The sequence below is a fragment of the Balaenoptera physalus genome (assembly GCF_965194825.1).
Source record: "Balaenoptera physalus genome assembly, chromosome: 20".
Taxonomy (NCBI): Eukaryota; Metazoa; Chordata; class Mammalia; order Artiodactyla; family Balaenopteridae; genus Balaenoptera; species Balaenoptera physalus.
Window position 1 is genome coordinate 25,928,337 of NC_138901.1, and position 19,404 is coordinate 25,947,740.

General features: G+C 52.6%; 2 protein-coding genes and 1 long non-coding RNA gene across 14 annotated transcripts in view; 2 read left to right on the forward strand and 1 right to left on the reverse strand.

Moving 5' to 3' along the window:
• Positions 1-11,283, forward strand: part of HOXB3 (homeobox B3) — a gene marked incomplete at its 3' end in the record, with an annotated part of 53,931 nt that extends 42,648 nt beyond the window's left edge. For 5 of the 6 annotated variants that reach the window (XM_082440617.1, XM_082440616.1, XM_082440618.1 and 2 more), the window contains 3 exons: positions 5,980-6,067; positions 9,003-9,599; positions 10,448-11,283. In XM_082440617.1, coding sequence (XP_082296743.1) covers positions 9,152-9,599; positions 10,448-11,283 — 1,284 coding nt within the window. In that variant the 5' untranslated portion in view covers positions 5,980-6,067; positions 9,003-9,151. The remainder of the gene's footprint in view (positions 1-5,979; positions 6,068-9,002; positions 9,600-10,447) is intronic. The other variant, XM_082440621.1, reaches the window with a different exon arrangement.
• On the reverse strand, positions 6,450-15,851 carry LOC309649951. Of its 7 annotated transcripts, XR_014257367.1 has the most exons (7): positions 15,753-15,851; positions 15,397-15,523; positions 14,987-15,080; positions 13,207-13,285; positions 11,691-11,749; positions 11,215-11,277; positions 10,559-10,688 (listed from the first exon to the last, which is right to left on the reverse strand). It is a non-coding gene; the product is annotated as an uncharacterized lncRNA (long non-coding RNA). The 7 variants fall into 7 exon arrangements; XR_014257364.1 differs by lacking the exons at positions 10,559-10,688; positions 15,397-15,523; positions 15,753-15,851 and adding exons at positions 6,450-8,136; positions 8,337-8,550 and having other exon boundaries at positions 11,227-11,277; positions 14,987-15,387; XR_014257365.1 differs by lacking the exons at positions 10,559-10,688; positions 15,397-15,523; positions 15,753-15,851 and adding exons at positions 6,450-8,136; positions 8,337-8,550 and having other exon boundaries at positions 14,987-15,387.
• A 778-nt stretch (positions 15,852-16,629) lies between these two features.
• HOXB2 (homeobox B2) lies at positions 16,630-19,017 on the forward strand. Its single transcript, XM_082440622.1, has 2 exons — positions 16,630-17,140; positions 17,913-19,017. The coding sequence occupies exons 1-2, from the start codon at positions 16,762-16,764 to the stop codon at positions 18,593-18,595; spliced, it is 1,062 nt and encodes a 353-aa protein (XP_082296748.1). The 5' UTR covers positions 16,630-16,761; the 3' UTR covers positions 18,596-19,017.
• Positions 19,018-19,404: the final 387 nt, after the last annotated feature.

The window sequence follows — 19,404 nt, forward strand, 5'->3', positions numbered from 1 at the left end:
GTGCCCATTACTGTCTGAACTCAGTTTATTACTGCTTATTGTCACTCACTTTTACATCAGTACACACAGAACCACAAACTGTCAGCCCAAAAAAGGGACCTTGGAAGATCAGTTAGCCCAAGCCCTCCCCTCCACACAGGATCTGGCTTTTCAGAAGGGGACAACTGAGGCCCAATGAATTCTCTGCTTCAGAGCACACAGTCAATCTGGACCACCTAGAATCCAAGCCTATCCCAAGTATGACTTTAGACAAACCACTTCCTGGCTCTGGACCTCAGTTTATCTTTGACAATGGCAGGGTTGGACAGGACACTCCCTGAGTTCTTCTGACCTTGAGTAACTCTCTAGTGCTTAGGAGCAGCTCCCTTTTGTGTCTTGGAGTTCTGTGGGCATCTGGGTATAGGTCACTGCATGCATATTTGCAATATACAGGGAGTTTGCATATGCCCAGAGCAGTGCATGGTTACTCAGACTGGCTCTAAGAAATCCATTGGAATCTGGACCATTCCTCCTCCTGAAGGTGTTCTTATTCTCAGCAAAGGAGAAGCCCAGGCCTAGAGCAATGGAGATAGAAGGCAGTGGGAGGGGCTAGCTGGGTGGGTTGGGCTGAGATTGGCATTTGGAGGGGGTGCTAAGGAAGGAGGGGCTCAGCCTTTCAGAGAAAGGCACTTTCCCCGCCAGGCATGGGAGCTGAGGCTGGAGTTGTTGGCAGTATAGCCTAGGGACTGATTTGTGGTTTCAGAATTTAGATTCTATGACAGCAGGCCGCCACCACCACTACATCCAGCCTGATCCTGACCCCTGGGCCTTTGGGCCCCCTCTTCTTGGGAGAGGACACACACAGGCTACCACAGCACTATACCAGGTCTCCTCCCAGGGCAGCCAGGACAGAGAAGGCCTGCAAGGTGGATGACCCCTGTCCTATTCTTGCTCTTATTTTCCATCTCTTCTCCTAACTGGGAAAAAATAAAATAAGATTCAAAAGAGATGGGGGCTTCTCGGAAGTTGCATGGTTGTGAGAAGGGAGATTTCTTGTAGGATCAGGGATATGAGGAGGCCAGCAGAGGAGGGGAGGCTTCCAGGCTGCCTTGGGAAGTGTGGTCAAGGATATGAATTCTGGTGGAGGAAGTGGGAAGAGATGAGAAACAAATTCATCTTTGGGGTTCTGGAAATCAGAGTCTCTGGCCAGATAATCCATTTCTTAGAGCCTCACCCCAAACCCTATTTGAGAGAGAGAGAAAGAAAAAAACCAAAAGGGCCGGCAGGCCCAGATTCTGGCCCTATCCCATTCTGACTTTTTATATTCAGAGGCAATTCGGGAGGCCTTCCGCTGATTGGTCATTAATCCGGTGAGTTATTGCCTGCTGAACAGAGGTCACTGGGAGAGACATCCAATCTGTCAGGAGAGACCTGCGCAGTCCCTCGCAGCGGGCTGGGCCCTGTTCCTCTCTTGTCTGCTTCTCTGTTCCTTCCCCAGCAAACCCCACCCCACACCCACTCCCACCCTTCCCCAAGCTGTCCAAGATTTTCCCCTCTCCTTCTTGCCTTCTCCACTCTGCCCACCTTTGTCTCGACATCCGCCGGGGTGGGGTTTGCCAGGGCAGGACAGAGCTTCTAGATGAGGCGGGACCCCCGATTCAGTCAGGCTCATTCCCATCCAGGCGCCGCCAGCTCCCAACTCCCGACTTTGCCTTAAGCACCATCAGCCACTGGTGCGGCCTCCTTGGTCACCGAGCAGACTTTGCAAACCCTCGTGGCTACCCTGTTTTGTCCTGCCTCCTTTTCGCGCTCCCACGCCTGGGATGAGGGGAGAGTTCAGCTCGGATTTTTCTTTTCCAATCTTAGCGGCCGTTTTCTTCTTTCAATCTCAGCTTCTACTGAGCCAGGTCTACACGGGCCTCCGCCCAGGCTCGGAATCTTCTCGTTTCCTCAGCCCCTTTGTTCCCTCCCGCTCGGGCATCTTAGAGAGGTGGGAGTTGGGGATCCAAATACCAAGAGCGATTTGCAGTAGCAATTCCCATTTTACAACACCCAGCTTGGAAATCTTTATTAATATTTAAAAGCGATGGAGATTCGGGTGTGTGCGTGTGAACTTTTCACGACTCTGCCGAGGCCACAAAGTTGGGCAGTGAAGCTGGAAGAGTGTGGGACTGGGAACCCAGACTGGACCAGAAAGAAAGAGATCGCTAAAAGCCTTGCCGCCGCCCCCCTCCCCGACTCCCAGGTCCTGGCTTCTCAGGGAGCCCGGTGGGCCAGGCGAATTTGGGGCTGGCTGAGCTGGGGGCTTGGGGAAGGGGGGAATCCTTGGTCATCCCAAGGCTGATATCAGAAATCGATTTTAAGGGAGCCAGCCAGTTTGTCCTTATTGAGAGGAGAATTTTCGTTTGCTCTTTGATGGTTTTTGGGGGGAGAGACATGATTCCTGAAGGCCTTGAAGGATGGGCGCCCAGTGATCCCTCAAGGGGGTTTTAAGGGCCCGGTCCCCTGGTACTGGGTACAGATTAGGAGTGGGGGAGGGGAGTGCGGGAGCGAGTGTTCTAGCTCTGGAGAAACTGAACCTGAGAGGAAAGAATGTCTAGGAAGGTGGACATTTTCTCTGATTTTTGCCTTTATTATTAATTTCTGCCCTTATTAGATTACACTAAGTTACCTGTGTCTTAATCTTTCTCTCAATTTTTCTTTTTCATGTTCTCTCCCTCTCTGTCTCTCACACATGGTAAGTTGCTCAAGTTTCCCTCCTTGAATCCAGGAAGAGATTGTTCCCTCTTCTCTCTCTAGTCTGCGCCTAAATCACGACTTCACTGTCAGGGGTGATAAATCCCTCTCTCCTCCTTTTCCAGACCTCAAAGTCTTCCCTCAGACCCCTCTGGTGTTTCCCACCCCAAGGTCCCTGCCCAGGCTCCTCACTGCCCCTGCCCTATCCCCTGAAGTTTGGAAGGTCCCCAGCCTGCAGCAACACCTCAAACGAAATGGGTGTCCTGGGGTTGCCAGTTCTACCATCCACCCGCCACCTTCCCAGCCCCAAACAGGGGCAATTGGCCAGCCAGAAAGGGATAAAAAAGGCAAGAAAGAAACCAAACTGGGATCTAATTGCGTCCCAAGCATTTCGAATAGGCTCTGCTCTCAGAATTCCTTAAGAAGCCCCCACCCCATTTCCTACCACATTTGGGGGTACGTGTGCTCTGAAAATCTTCTCCAGGTTAGCTCTCTTCCTTCTAGCCCTCCTTTTTGCTCCTACCCCACTGCACCCCACCTCCTTGTGTAGCCAGAAGGGACCACATGAGTTGAAGCTCCGAGAGGGGAGGGGTCCCCTGCTGTCTCTGGAAAACTACTCTCCCCCTCTCCCCTCAGCTTAGCTTCAGGCCGATCCTCCTGCAGGCCCGCAGCTAGTTGTGTGCCCCCTGGGCTCTCTTTTTATTCCTTGGGGCAAAGCTGTGCAGTCCCACAAGTGAACAGGTCCTCCTCTTCTCTTAATTTCACAATGACCTTCTCTAGCTAGTGGTAGCAACAGCTAGGAGAGTTGGAGGGTCTGAGGTACATTCTTGACTTTTTAATTTGGGGAGGAAAAGACCCAAAGGTGCTGTTCTCTAAAGCCTCTAGAAGCCGCCATGGGCAAGTCCCTGACCCACCAGGCCCAAAGCTATATAAGGTCCAATCCAGCAGGTCTCTAACCAGGGTCCAGAGATCTCAGGACAGATTCTTTGTAGCCCTGACTGCTTTCTCTGAGGGTCCTGGCTTGAGCACCAGCACTGGGTCTGGCTTGGGCATTTTCTTTTCTTGATACAACTAATAAATACAGAAAATGGCTTCCACCTTCCGTCTTCACCTCCCCACCACACTTCCCTCAGCCACCAACTCTCTAGGCAGGCGGCAGGATCCTCAGGACATCACAGCGGGAGACTCTTCATGCAGTTCCTTGCTGGAGGGTAGGGAGGCCATGGGTCCCCCCCTCCACCCCCATTCAGCAGGGCCCCAGGAAACTGGCTGCTCCAGCCCACGAAGCCTGACTTAGTGGGCCTGAAAGAAGTGGGGGCCGGAGGAAGCCAGGGACCACCCCCTACGAGAGTAGATAGTAGGACCCTTTCTCAGCCCAAAGAAAAGCCTGTGAGTGGGGAGCTATGGGGTGTGAGGGAAGCTTTGCCAGACACAGCCACCCTCTCCTGGAGGGGAGACAACAGCTGGAAACCATCTCTCACCTTTGTTCTCCCCGTCCCTTCTCTCCTGGTGCATCCAGATGGGAGAAGGCAAAAGCCAAGGATTCTAACCAGGAGGTCACAAGGTAGTGGCTGGCTCTGTCTACGGAGAAGTTAAGAGAACAAGTTTTCCAAGCTGCCTTTGTAGAACAGAGAGACTGTCGGCCTTCTATTTTATCCTCTAAGCCCGAGTCAGCAGTTCGGCGGAGTTGCAGACACTCCTGCTTTTGGAGAAGTCCTGGTGCTCTTTTTGTCTTTTTCCTCCGCCAGGAATGGCTCTTCCCCACCCCCACCCCAAATCTGCAGACACCTACATTCTTGCCTCCTGTCTTCCTCCTACAGGCTTCCTCGCCTTTTCCTGCCCTTCTAAAACACACCCGAAGAAAAGTTGAGCTTTTGTAGTCTTCCTCACCTGTTCCAAGAGTCCTAAATCTTGTAGAGCTAAGAGATATTAACAGGTTTGTTCTGAATAATAATAATATAAATAACTATCCTCCATCTCTTCTGCCAGTGCATTTAAAATTAAGCCATTTTGCTGGTTCTTCTCATCTTCTTAGAAGTACAAATGTCCTTATCACCTCTTAGCCCCTTCTGCCTATCCAGAGGTGAGAATCTCAACAGAAACTTCTTCATGCAGTTCTTACAGCCTCTCTATTGGCAGCCGTGTCTGGAACTCAAGCTAAACACAAGGTTCTCCTTTTGTCACCCTCTCCTCAACCCCCCTCCCCCTACAAGATGGTCTGGATTCTTTAAATAATCACTCACCGCTTGTTGTCTGCTCTCAGAAATTGGGGGGGGGGTGGTCTGTTAAAAAGAAAAGAGAGGTCTGGCTCCCCACCCTCCCACACAGGTTGGAAACTGGGCCAGGAGATTTGCCGGGATAGAGGAGGAATAGAGAGGGTGTGGGGGAGAGAAGAAACAGAGACTGGGAGACTCGGAAGGAGGGAGACAGAGCCAGAGGGCCAGAGACGCAGCCACCAGTCCCACAAGAGTGAAACTACTTTAAAAAAAAAAAGTCCTAGTGTTCCCACTGCGAATGAATGCAGAGGGACACCCAGGAAACGCCCCCCCCCCCAGGCTAGGGCCTCCCAAGCTACTTCTCCAATTAGAGGAAGGGTTTACTAGTGGTGCTGGGGGGAGCTGTGAACTCCATGGGCTTTGCCTTATCTTTGCGCTCCTCTTCCTCCCCCGCCAAAATCTGAATTTAAAAATTTACCTGTCCTTAAAAAACAAAGACAAAACTCAAAACCTCTACCTCCTTTCCTTCCTCACTCATTTTTCTTTTAAACTGAGGGGGGGGTTTTCAAAATGTCGCCCCTCTCCCATCACCACCATCACCTTCCTTCCTTATCAGGCATCTAAGCTTGCTAAAGGGGGAGAGGTGGGGGTGTGTGTGAGCTTGTGTGTGTGTGAGTGAGTGAGTGTGTGAGTGTGTGTGTCTGTGTGGTTTTTTTCCCTGTGCAAAAGCAGAGGCCATTGTTACGGAGAGTAGGGCGTACCAGTCTTATAGGGCAACCACACTGTGGCGGCTTGGCCGTGCCGGAGCCCGGAGCTGGATTCTCAGCGAGCTGAGCCGCCCGAGCACCTTTTGGTCTTCTTCTATTTTTTTCCCCTCTCCCCCACCCCCTCCCTCCTGCGCACCCCCTCTCCTAAGCCGAGTGAATTGAAGCGGACGCCGCGCGGCTCCTCTGGCCGGTCTGCCCCTCAGGCTCCCCAGCCGGGGTGGCTGTTGGGGAGGGGGGCGACGCCGCTTTAAACAGTGGTCTTTTTTTCCTTTGCCTTCAAGGAGGGGAGATTTCTCGCCTGCCGCTCGCGCTGGGGCTCGATGTGAATATATATTATGTCTGCCTGTTCTCCCCTCATCGGTGGCTAAGGTAAGCTGGACTGAAATAGGCTATCAGTTTGTGAATGGCGGAGAGTATGTCTCAATGATTTATGGCCCATATGACTCCAATCTCGGTTCAAGAAGAGTTCACAAGCTTTAAGCTTCCTTCCACGCAGCGACTCTCTCTCTCTCTCTCTCTCTCCCTCTCTCCCTCTCTCCCTCTCTCCCTCTCTCCCTCTCTCCCTCTCTCTCTCTCTCTCTCTCTCTCTCTCTCCCTCCCTCCCTCTCTCCCTCTCCCTCTCTCTTCCTGCTTCTCTCCTTTTCTCTTCTCTTTTCTTTCAGCAGTCAGATCAGGGCTGAATTTTTGCCCCGCTGCTAAGAAGAGCCTAACCTTTTTCTCTTTTCCTTTTTTGTTCTTTTATTTTTCTTCCTTCTATTTTTTTTTTTTTTTAAGTCCTGGACGGTGGCCTATCCCCTCTCCCAGGGCTTCCCAGCTATTGTTACTCTCCCAGGATTTCGGGGGTGTGCCTGGAAAGGTGGGTTTCTTGGGGTGGCTCACCGCCCTTCTTCAGCGAGACCCTGGGGGGAAGCCGGGAGCCACGTCTATTTCCCTCCCTCCCTTTCTCCCGAGAAGCCATATGGAGCCTGGAGTTTTCCAACATGGAGGCACGGGAAATAGACATGTTTGGCTTGGTAGAGCTGCTCCCCACCCCCCCTTTTCCTGGATCCCCAGATCTCGGATCCCCTTGGCACCTTTCCCTCTTCTCACTGTCCCATCAGCCAGGCCTCTGCGCCCTCCAGCCGAGTCCGGCCTGGCAAAGTCCCGGTGCGGAGTTGCTAAGACGTCTTTTAATTCGGTTACCTCCAGCGCCCAAACTTGCTGCCGCCCTAGGGCTCGGCCCTCGGCCGGGTGTGCTTGGAACCTGCCGCTGCTAACCGTTTCCGTGTCCTGAACGCTTTCTCTTCTCCTCCTTGGGCCAACATAGCTCGTCGCCAGCCACCGCGGCAGCAGCAGCCGAGACAGCCCGGCGGCGGCAGCCAGGGGCTAACTCTGTCCGCAAACCTTCCCGGCCCTTTCTCGCCGCCAGCGGAATCTCCATTCTTTCCTATCACGTCTCTGGCTTCTTGCTTCCCACACTCGCCTGGCCTCGGTCCTGCGATGGTTTGCGAGTTTATTGCAGGGGGAGCGACAGGAATTTCAGCCCCAGGCGTCTAGTCAAATTATTGTTTTATCATCATCATCATCATCATTACTGCTGTAACAATCATTTAGACTAAATAAAGCCAGGGCCCAGCCAGCCAACCCCCTCCAACAGTTTTATTTCATTCTCCTATCTATTAATAACAAACTCAACTGATGCCTGTTAATTAATTCCCCCTTCAGCCAGGGCTACTCCGAAGCTAATTTTGGTTAAATCATCAGAGGCTAATGGTAATAATAATAAAGGGATTGGGTCAGCCTGGTCAATTGAACTCCAGTCCTCCTCCCTGGAAGGATCTGCTGCTTTGCAGACCCATGCGTGTTTCCCAGAAACAAATTCTTCCCAGAACCCAATCAGAACTCAAGGCTACCCAGCTCCCTTTTGAGTATAAATCTGTGCCATTAAGAAGGGGGTTTATGTGTGGGAGGGATTTCCTTCACCTGCACTCCATTCTGTTTTATTTTCCTATTTTTAGTTTTCTTTGGAGTCGACCAGCTGGGCTGAATGGGATTTAAGTAGTCCAAACTCATATGTCAGAAGAGAGGGTCAGTCTTAACATTTTATGAAAAGTGATGGTGAGGGGTTGGGAAGATAGATGGGGGGATGCAGTCAGAAGTTTCAGAAGAAATACACAAAATCCTATGACAGCTTGAACCTTTATTTTTCCAGCACATTTTTAAAAGCCTGCATTAAAATAATCTTTTTTTTTTTTTTGGCCTCAGAGAACTTCAGTAAACAGGGGCACCCAGTTTCCAACCCAGAGAATAATATTGTTCAAATTGCTTTGTTTACTTTCTTTTTTCCTAGGGAAAAATTTTCTGTTTTAGAAAGCACTTTCCCATCTCTCAGTAGAAAAGTCCAGCAGTTATCCAATTTCTTTCTTCTTTTCTTCTTTAGAAAAATCAAAGGAAACAGACTGTCAAGAAAAGGGCGGGGAAAAAATTAAGCCTGATGAAAAAAAAAACAGAGGGTGGGGGGAGACCTGGGCCAAATGGTCACAGCACCAACCAGCCCCGCCAGGGAAACAATCCTGTTCCATTTGGGGGCCCCATGGGGGCTGCTGGCTGTGGGGTCCCAGACTTGGCTAGAAAAGACTCAGACTGGAGGTATTGGTACCTGCAGCAAGGCCATGGAGGAGGCTCAGTTCCACTGGCTCTGGAGGTTAAAAATCTTCAGGAAGTTTCTAGGTCAGGCTACAGTCTTCGTGGGGTGGGAGGGGAAAGAGAGTATCCCTCACACCAGAAGGTTCCCTGCTCAACTTGCTTCTCCCTCCTGCCTCTTTCAGAGATACTCAGTTTTTTCTCCAGGCTAGACTCTGGATGAAAGGAACCTAGATGGAGGCAAAGGCAGGAGGCCTCTCAGCTCAGAGGACGGTGTTGATGATGCTTTTATTTTGGAGTCTGCAACACCCCCCCAACACCTATCCCAGATTGGGGGGGGGGTGTAGGGAGAGGGAAGAGGAGAGATCAGGGGCTAGTGTGCAGGCAGGAGAGAAGCAATGTCCCTTGCAATAGTAAGATTCTATATCTAGGCAGTCCCCAAAGGAGTCGAGTCCTTATTTTTTGAGTGGAAATGAAAACTGGTGGGCTTTTTCTTTTAAAATTAAAGGGTTGCAATAAGAAAAATCCATTTCAGGTCAAGGAAGTGGCCTCAGCATCTGCTGTGAAGATGTTGGGTGGGGGAGAAGAAAAACCCTATTGATGTCAGTTCCCTTTTCAGTTCCTAAGATGGATTCGAGCCCCAGTCCTCTTCTCCCCCTGTGTCTCTTCTCTCACCCCGCAGGTCAACCGCTACGAACAGACCCCGGGAGGAGGGGGGCAGAAAGGGGAGGGGGGTCCGGCGAGCCACGTGACCCCAGGGGTGCCAATGTCCGGTCGTGAGGGTATCAGGCCCTTGCAAGTTGCCACCCACCGCCCGGGCCTCGCCCAGCGATGCAGAAAGCCACCTACTACGACAACGCCGCGGCTGCACTCTTCGGAGGCTACTCCTCGTACCCTGGCAGCAATGGCTTCGGCTACGACGGTCCCCCTCAACCCCCCTTCCAGGCCGCTACGCACCTGGAGGGTGACTACCAGCGCTCAGCGTGCTCGCTGCAGTCCCTGGGCAACGCCACCCCGCACGCCAAGAGCAAGGAGCTCAATGGCAGCTGCATGAGGCCCGGGCTGGCCCCCGAGCCCCTGCCCGCCCCGCCGGGCTCACCCCCGCCCAGCGCTGCACCTACCAGTACCACTAGCAACAGCAGTAACGGGGGCGGCCCCAGCAAAAGCGGCCCCCCCAAGTGCGGTCCCGGCTCCAACTCCACCCTCACCAAACAGATATTCCCCTGGATGAAAGAGTCGAGGCAAACGTCCAAGCTGAAAAACATCTCCCCCGGCACAGGTACCGGCTCTCTGGCTTCCTCGTCGTCAGCGTTTGTCCGGGCCAGGAATGTCACTGTTATTCTAGCACCCAGCCCCTAGGCGCCCAGGCGGCGGCCTGGGAACAATATCAGGTGGCTGCGGCAGCGGCGCATTTCCCCGTACCCCCCACCACCTAATGACCCCTGACCCCGCCAACACCCTCTCCCTCCAGCCCCCTCCACCTGAGCTTCTGAGAGGTCCAGAAGTCCAGGTGCTCGGCCTCAGCCCTTCGCAAGGCCGCAGAGTCAGACGCTGCCAGTAGACGCAGAGTCGTCAACGATTGATTATTATTAAGGATGATTACTGTGGGCATTAATCACAGTCGCTCGGGCGGCCCGGGGTCCTGGCCTCCAGGCACTACAGCCTCTTCGCCCCACATTTCCGTGCCCTGCCCAGAATGTCCAGACTCCCCCCGGGGTTCTCTTCAGGCACCTGCCGGGTCCACAGGACCGGGCGGGGTGGGGGTGGGAGGAGTGTCTGCCACACCTGGAACTGGGGATAAGGGGGAGGAAGCGTGCGCGAGAAAATCCAGCCCTAAATAAATGGCCATGCGGCTCTGTCTGCGTGACATGATCAAATTTTCATAAGCTGGGGCAGCGAGAGGCGAACAGGTCTCTTAATAAATGCCACTATTATAGAGTGTCCGCTAATGCGACGGGCGGGTGGGGGGGCGGTGAGAGGAGGAGGCGGGGACGCGAAGGGGAGGGCGGCGGGTGCTCCGAGTCCAGGCCTGGATTTATTAAGAAACGATGCATTCAATTTCGGCGTGTTCAGTAATTATCTTTTATTTCATTTTCTCCCCTTCCCACCCCTCCCCCTCGGATCCAGCAGAGGGCTGCGGCGGCGGCGGCGGCGGAGGAGGAGGCAGTGGCGGCGGCGGGGGCGGCGGCGGCGGGGGAGGGGACAAGAGCCCCCCGGGGTCGGCGGCGTCCAAACGGGCGCGGACGGCGTACACTAGCGCGCAGCTGGTGGAGCTGGAGAAGGAGTTCCACTTCAACCGCTACCTGTGCCGGCCGCGCCGCGTGGAGATGGCCAACCTGCTGAACCTCAGCGAGCGGCAAATCAAGATCTGGTTCCAGAACCGGCGCATGAAGTACAAGAAGGACCAGAAGGCCAAGGGCCTGGCCTCGTCTTCGGGGGGCCCCTCCCCCGCTGGCAGCCCCCCGCAGCCCATGCAGTCCACGGCCGGCTTCATGAACGCCTTGCATTCCATGACCCCCAGCTACGAGAGCCCGTCCCCGCCCGCCTTCGGCAAAGCCCACCAGAATGCCTATGCGCTGCCCTCCAACTACCAGCCCCCCCTCAAAGGCTGCGGCGCCCCTCAGAAGTACCCCCCGACCCCGGCGCCCGATTACGAGCCTCATGTCCTCCAAGCCAACGGGGGCGCCTACGGGACGCCCACCATGCAGGGCAGCCCGGTGTACGTGGGCGGGGGCGGCTACGCGGATCCGCTGCCGCCCCCTGCCGGCCCCTCCCTCTACGGCCTCAACCACCTTTCCCACCACCCCTCGGGGAACCTGGACTACAACGGGGCACCCCCTATGGCCCCCAGCCAGCACCACGGACCCTGCGACCCCCACCCCACCTACACAGACCTCTCCTCTCACCATGCGCCTCCTCCTCAGGGTAGAATCCAAGAAGCGCCCAAGTTAACACACCTGTGATGGGAGAGGGGGGGCTGAGGGGCAGGTCCTGGGGTGGGGGAGACCCAGGAGGGGCGGGGGCTGTGGAATTCTGGGGGACAGCCTGGAGGTCTGAAAGAGGAGGCAGGGAGGTGGCAGCCAGGCTTCCCGGGAAGAAAGGGCCTGGAGTTCCTTCCCCTTCCCCTGGCCTAAGAAGTTGCTTTTTAAGTCCTGCAGCTCTTGTTAAGTCCACCTGCCAACCCATTGGAAAGGAATCTACAGCAGATTGGAGATGACCCTATCAATCCTAGGCCTCCAGCAATACCCAGTTGGAATTCCACCCTCGAGAGTGGGTTAGAGAAAGAGGAGATAGGGAAACAAGGCAGAGAAGCACATTTTAAAAAACAGACAAGATGGCTAGGCCATCACCAGCCAACCAACCAACTTACCTTCCGTCTATGTGGGTAATTCCCCCAAATCTTGATTTTTTTTTTTCCTGGCAATTCTCCTTTTTTAAAAAAAAAATTAAAACATATTTCAAAACCAAGGGCACAAAGCACGTACCCCTCCCACTTCCCTGAATCCTCAAATTTCTGTCAATCGATTTGAGGTTGATTGGGCACTCCCTCCATTTCTAGTCCCACACTTTTCCTGCTCTAGGACATTAATATCTATACCCCGCCCCCATCAATTACAGTCTTCAGAGGGCTCAGGGATGGTGAGAGATCCTGAAAGTCAGAGCTGTCTATATTATAAATATATATATATATATTTTTTCTTTTATGGCAGAGCTGGGAGGTGAGGGCAGGCAAGTTGTCAGGACTAAAGGTTTGCCCATTCTGCCGCTTCGCATCTCAGCTCCAGGGCCATCCCCCTCTCTCCACAGAAAGCAGTCGGTGACACGAGGTTCTACACTTTTCTTTTCTTCCGTTGCTCTCTTGACTTAACGTGAAAACAGGGTATATTTTAACAAACTGTCTGTCCCAGGCGGGGTCTGCAGCTGGGCCTGTGTGCCTTGCTCAACCGGGACAGGACACTTTTGTTGCACTTAGAGTTTACATTTTAATGGATATAAAAACAACTGTGAGAGATGCCTGGGCCTGCAGGAGTCCAGCATTGCTCAAAAAGTGTGTGTTCTAGTGAACATTTTCATATATATTTATTGGTTATAGCCTGTTAAAATATTTTCCTTTTTTGTATTATTTATCCCCCTACCTTATGTATTTATATGAGGAAAAAGGAAAAAATTGTACTTTTTTTAGTATTTACTTGTTATAAAGGATGTTGTGTTCCCTGTCATGTAAAACCAGCTATTTTAGTTATATTGTACTCTAGAAAAGAGCTGTAGATTTATGTTAAACTCGTACTTATGAGCAATTGTAATTAGTTCTAAAAGGCATGAACTCAGCTCCTAATTGTCACTGTATAGTCCTGAATTTGTAGAATTAGAGTTAATTCCCTCTTGGAACTTTCTTTGTTCTTCTGTAGTTACTTTTTTCCTTACTTAAAAGGGTTGTCTGTCAAACAATTCTTGAATAAACTTTCTGTTATCAATTTTATCTTGTCCTGGTGGTCCAATTTAGATAGCAGAGCAGCAGGCTGCTGACTGCCAGATTTCCCCCAAGGGAAGAAGAATGGTGAAGACCCTATCCTGGCCTTTTTAGTCTACTGCTCAGGCCCCTACCTCCCCCATCTGTGTCTCAGGTTTATTTGGTTTTTCTCACACAAGCTTGGAACATTCTGCCAACTTCTTTAGCTAAGATATAAGTAACAAGTTTGGCGGGAAAGGAGACTTGGGCGCTCTCTCTCCATCTTTCTGTTTGGCTTCTTTGCCTCTCAGTTTTTCTCATTTATTGGTCTTTTGTCTTTTTGCTTCTTTGGCCACAACCTCCTCACCGCTCCCCCCACCCCCTCCACCCCACCCCATGGACAACAACAAAAACTTGGCCCATTACTGCTTCTTACACGCAACCTAAAATTCACAGTTCTCTTCCGGAGCGACAAAGAAGTCGTCACGTGACCCGAAGCCCAACCACCATTGGGTCTAAAATGAAAACAAAGGAAAATGATTAATCTAAAAAAAAAAATCTGAGGCCTAGACTTCTCAGGTCAAACCTTAAAACTAAAGTGAAATTAAATCACTAAATAAAACTCAGGACGGAGGGAGAGGAGGCGTGTTTGATTTCCACTGCCAGGGAAAGGGGAGAGGAGGAGGGTAGGAGAAGCTGTTGGATCCAAGCGTAAATAAAATGGTCCCCAGGCTAATGTGCTGCTCTGTTTCCACGATCCTTGGGAAAACTTCATTTCTTAGTCGTGGTTCCATAAAACTTTTATCACATTGGAGCGAGGATAGAGAGAGTCTGTCAAAGATGAAATGTCACCGCCGCGTCGCTGGAGCCGATAAGAGCGAGGAGACAGGGCGGCTGAAATATGGAGCTAATTCGTTGAAAGAGAAGCGATGGCTGCTTGCTGAAGAGTTGCATAATTCTAATTGTAAGCGATGCGCCCGCATTGCTTAATTAGGAGCATATATTTGGTGATAGTGATGGGGGGGGGGCGTGTCGGTGAGAATCGTTCCAGGCCCTCAGCCTTAAAGCGAGAGCTGATTTTCATTTTTATGTTGCATCCTGGCAGTCCAAGGTTAGTAATTACAGTCTTTATGCAACAATAAATAACAATAAAAAAGCAACCTGAATTCTACACTCCCCCACCACCACCAAGTAGGATTTTAACTGGACTAGGCTCACCCAAGCAGCAAACAATTTAGCATTGGGTCAGGCTATAATTTAAAGGCATAAGAGCGTGCAAAGTTTGATTGGGATCAAATAATGCTCAAGGGTTTTTCTTTCTTTCTGTCTTTCTCTCTCTCTTCCTCTTCCCTGAGTAACATTTTCTGAATGATGTAACTAGATGAAGCGCCATGTTTGGCTCTGGGGGTAGAGTGGATAGATTATTTATCTAGCAGGAGAGAGGCAGGCCAAATCAGAGTTTAGCTCAAGTTTGAAAAACAGAGCTTTGGCTTGAAATTGTAATTGCAAACAAGAAAAATAAGGGCTGCCTTGGCTTGGTGTCCCCTACCCTTCCCTCTGAGGGATTTCAGGCCCTAGCTAAGCAGGGGGAAGGGGAAAATATCTGGTCAAGGGGGAAATATCTGTGCTGTAAGATTCACAGCACAACAAGGGGGCGGGGAAGCAGTGTCTCGGGGAAGGAAGGTTCTCTTGGTCCCTTTTAACACCCAAGTTTTCTGCTGTTCTCTAATCTGGCCATAAAATCTGTCAGCAGGGTTAGAGAGAGCCGTATTTCCTGCAGGGACAGCCGAAGTTGTTGCGGAGAGAAGCGTTCAACCCTGCAGCCAGCTGGAGAGGTTGTGAAAAAACTTGCAGGGCTTTTCAAGGGGGTGGCCGGAGGAAGAACCCTCTCAGGCCTCACTGCACAACTTCCAGACAACTACTCTTCAGATTCTTCTCTGCCTACTCCCCACCGCCACCCCCATCCTCACCTCCAAGTAGCAAAAATTACTTTATTTGGAGCTGAGTTGGATACAACTAATCGTCTCTGGCAAGTTTGCCCAGTTTTTCAGAGCAGCTCTCTTGGATCTGAACCCTCCAGAGCTTGCCGCCCCCTGCCCTGCAGCCCTCGCCTCCAGCTCCCCTTTTTTCCTCCTGGCTCTCCTCCACCCCACACTTTTCCTCAGATTTCTCTGTCTTTTTTTACTCACCCACCACCCACGCGGATGAATACTCACCACCACCCACGCGTCTGTTACATTGACAGAAAGTTTCTAGTTCCAGCTCCCGGCCGAGTTGCCATTTCTCTGCTAACCAGCCTTCTCCTTCTTGCTAGGAGGCAGCGAGCAAGGAGGGGGAGGGGAGGCCAGAGCCGTGGGAGTTCTCCAGACAAACTTTCCACCCAACCCAGCGCCCTTCCTCTGTCCCCATTTCCCATCTGTTTCCCTGCTCTCCCAGAATCACCTTTCTCTTTTGCTAACACCCCCCACCCCCAGGCCTTTTAAAGGGATGTGGAATTTCGGCTGTTCCCTCTGCTTTCCCAAAGAGCCAAATTCTTTGATGCCATCCGAGGGAGCTGTCAGGGGGGCTAAGATTGATCGCCTCATCTCCTCTCGGTCCCTCTGACCCACTTATTTAAAAATCTTACCCCAGATCGACTTTTCATTTTCTGCTTTGAGATCTAGTTTCCCACCGACTGCTTGGGGTCCTGAGTCTTGTATCCCTTCCCTCCAGTAAATTACAGCACTCCCTAAAGTTCATACTATCTTGATCCTCTGAAAAGAAATAAACAACAACAATTCCCCCCAGGGGCCAGAAATGGAATATCATCTCAGTGGTCATTATTTTTTCACACCCTCCATGTTCAGGGAATTCTATCTTGTCAGGGATATTAATTAATACAATGGCAAAAATGGCAGGGGGATTCCTAGAGGGAAAAGCCCCACCTCCACCCCATACATTGACCTGAGGTTTGAGAGTTCTCTAAGTTAAATCGGTGGCTACCTTGGTTCTTGTTCCTGTTGCTGGATATAGATGCAGATACAGGCTTGAGGCTTGAGTGGGTGGGTGCATATGCATCTTAGACCCTGTCTGTTGGGGGTGTCACAGAGGAGTGCAGATGCCTCCAGGTGAGGAGGCAGGTAGACACAGGGGCAGGGGTAGTGCTGCAAACGCTGGGCAGAGAATGCAACTGAGACCACACAGCTATGTAGGCCAGAGGTGCAAAAGGGCCCCTCACTATCTCTCTCACCCCTCTGTGTCAGCTAGGAGTGCTTGTCGATTTCCCAAGGTTTATCTGTTGCTTTTGGGGGGTGGGTTGGGGATAGTGGTGCTGATGCTTGCAAATCTCTTGCTTACTGCACGGTAACACCGACCTTTCCCAAAGGCGAAAGCCTCTTTTTACTACCTCTTCCTCTCACATTGAGATCCTCACTCAGCTTCCTTTTGGGGGGAGGGGAGGGGAAGAGAATGCTGCTGGCCTTGTAAAGAAAGCTTTAATTTACTCTATTAAAAATATTTGCAGAAGAGGATGATTTCTCCCTTAGGTTCTCGTTTCCTGGGATTCCAGAACCTCCCATCCTCTGAAGGGGATGAGGAAAAGGTTCCTTTAGCTTTTCTGGAGAAAGGGAGGCATGGGGAGAGGGAGTGTAGGACTGGGGAGCTCATGGTGTCCAGGTCATGGTCCTCTAGAGTTTTTGAATCAATTAAAGCAAATAATGCTCTCTGTTTTCCACCAGGCCCAGACAAGCGATTGGCCAAGGCCGGTCCCGTGACCATGAATTCCCTGCAATTTCGCCGGAGTCCTGGGTTTAATAGAGAGAGTCCCCATACGCTTGTATTTATCAGCAATATACAATTATAAAGGACCAAAATTAAAAAAAAAAAAAAGCAAAATCTTCCCCTCCCAAAATCGCTCCATCACACAGACCTGGGGGGGGCAGGAGGGGGGGTCCCTTCCGATCCTCCCTCCTGACGCCCCCCCAGCAGGCCCCCTCCCCCACCATTGAAAGCCATGAATTTTGAATTTGAGAGGGAGATTGGGTTTATAAACAGCCAGCCATCGCTCGCCGAGTGTCTGACTTCCTTCCCCGCTGTCTTGGAGACATTTCAAACTTCATCAATCAAGGAGTCGACATTAATTCCTCCTCCTCCTCCTTTCGAGCAAACCTTCCCCAGCCTCCAGCCCGGCGCCTCCACCCTTCAGAGACCCGGGAGCCAAAAGCGAGCTGAAGATGGGCCCGCTCTGCCGCCGCCGCCGTTCCCCGCCGCCCCCATGGCCCCTGAGTTCCCCTGGATGAAAGAGAAGAAATCCGCCAAGAAACCCAGCCAATCCGCCACGTCTCCCCCGGCCGCCTCCTCCGTCCCGGCCTCCGGGGTCGGATCGCCCGCAGGTCGGTAAGCGCGGTAGGGATGGGGTGAGGGGCAGCTAGAAAGAAAGGGGGAGAAGGAGCGATGGGGGAGGTAGAAAAGCTGGCGAGCCTGTTGGGGTTCTTTGCCCCCGTCGATTCCAGGGACGAGGAAGCAGAAAAGACCCATGGGGTTCAGGCCTGACCGCTGCCTGCACTTTTTTTTTTTTTTCTTTCTACAGCAGATTTTGGAAGCTGGTTGGGGAAGAGCTTTTTTTTTTTATGCTAGAAGAAAAGGATTTGATTGAGGTTTCACCTTTATCTGTGTGGAGGAGTGTTGTTGGCTGGGGTCGAATCTGGAGGCAGGAAAAGATTCGGTCCCATCTACCCCAGCTCTAGGAGAAGAGGGGGAATTTGAGAGCTAGGGAGCTAGGGAGGAAAGGAGGTGAGGAACAATCTTTCTTTATGAACCCTCTCCCCCAGGCTGAGTTGGAAAGTGCCGAAATGAGGGGTCCACTCAGAGGACCTGGGAGGGGGCTCTGAGGTTCTGGGGGAGAAAGGGAACCGCTTCCTACCACCCCCTGCGTGGCTCGTGGGCGGCTCTCTGAATGCTTTGCCCTGACCCGGGCCGAGTCTGGAGGCGAGAGAGGGACGGGAAAGAAGGCAAGAGCCTTGGGAGCGAGCCGCTTTGGTAAGCGGTCAGGGCGGGGGTGCTGCTGATATTGTTTTGGGCGGATGGGGTAGTCTTTATTTCAACCAAGTCGAGGTTGGGCTAAGGACACGGCCCGCGTTGACGCCCAGCCCGCTTTCCCTGCAGATGGGCCGGGACTGCAGGAGGCCGCGGGCGGCGGGGCGCGCAGGCTGCGCACTGCTTACACCAACACGCAGCTGCTGGAGCTGGAGAAGGAATTCCACTTTAACAAGTACCTGTGCCGGCCGCGCCGCGTGGAGATAGCGGCCTTGCTGGACCTCACCGAGAGGCAGGTCAAAGTGTGGTTCCAGAATAGACGCATGAAGCACAAGCGGCAGACGCAGCACCGAGAGCCGCCCGACGAGGAGCCAGCCTGCCCCGGCGCGCCGAAGGACACCGGCGAGCCCGCCGAGGAGCCCGTGACCAGCCCGGGCCGCCCCACCGCCTCGCAGGCGGCGCGGGAAGCCTGCTGTCACCCGCCCGAGGTCGCGCCGGGGCCTCCGAGCGCCTCGGGCCCCCGGCCTTTGGCAGCTCGCGTGGAGGACACGGGCGCGCGGAGGCCGGGCGGCGCGCTGCGCGGGGCGGGCGGGCTGGGGCCGGAGCCGTTGCCAGAAGACGCCTTTCCGGAGCGGCAGGATTCACCTTTCCTCCCCGACCTCAGCTTCTTCGCGGCCGACTCCTGTCTCCAGCTGTCCGGAGGCCTCTCCCCCAGCCTCCAGGGCTCGCTCGACAGCCCGGTTCCCTTTTCCGAGGAAGAGCTGGACTTCTTCACCAGCACCCTCTGTGCCATCGACCTGCAGTTCTCCTAATAACCTGCTTCCTCCTCCCGGCCCTCGACCCCCGCCCCCCACGGCTGCCGAGGATCCCCCTCCCCGAGCTGTGTAGACTTCTTTATGTGTTTTGCTAAAATTCAGGTATTATTGAATTACCGTTTAATCCACTTCCTTTCTTCTCTCTTTAAAATACTGGGCACTCGGGCGTCTTTTAAAAGTCACACAGAAAAAGTCCGTTTGGTAGAGTCCTTCCAACGAAATCTCAGGAATAATTAAACTCTGGCGCGGGGGCGGGGGTGTGCTTTCTTAAAAGGAACTAGAGGAACCTATTTTCCTCTTTTTTTTTTAAGTTTTAGATCGTAGATTATTTATTAAAACTCTTTAATAATAGGAAAAGGGAAAAGTATTTATTGTACATTATTTTCATAGATTAAATAAATGTCTTTATAATACGAAAACGAGTGTTTGTGTTGGGACCCAGCCCCTTTCCTCTTCGCACCCCCTAGGCCGGCCCTCACTCCCTCAGGACCAGCGCCAGGTTTGTCTGGCCCTGGGCCGACTAAGCCCGGGTGGTACAAAAGGGGCCCTATTTGGCCGCCCGCCTCTCCGCCCGCAGCTCTGACGAGATTGGGCGTTTGTTGCCACCCCCTAACAGATAGCCTTTGGCTCTGCTTAAAAATAAACGTAGGGGGAGAGGGTGCGCTGCCAACTGAAGTGGGTGCCAGGAGAAGAGGCTTCGGGGTCGTGGTGGGAGGCGCAGAGGTTCAGCTAGATTGGGAGGGGTCCTAGGGTTTCCTAGGCTTCTCGCCTCAGTGCCCCAAGCAGGGTGGAGGAGCTTTTTCCAG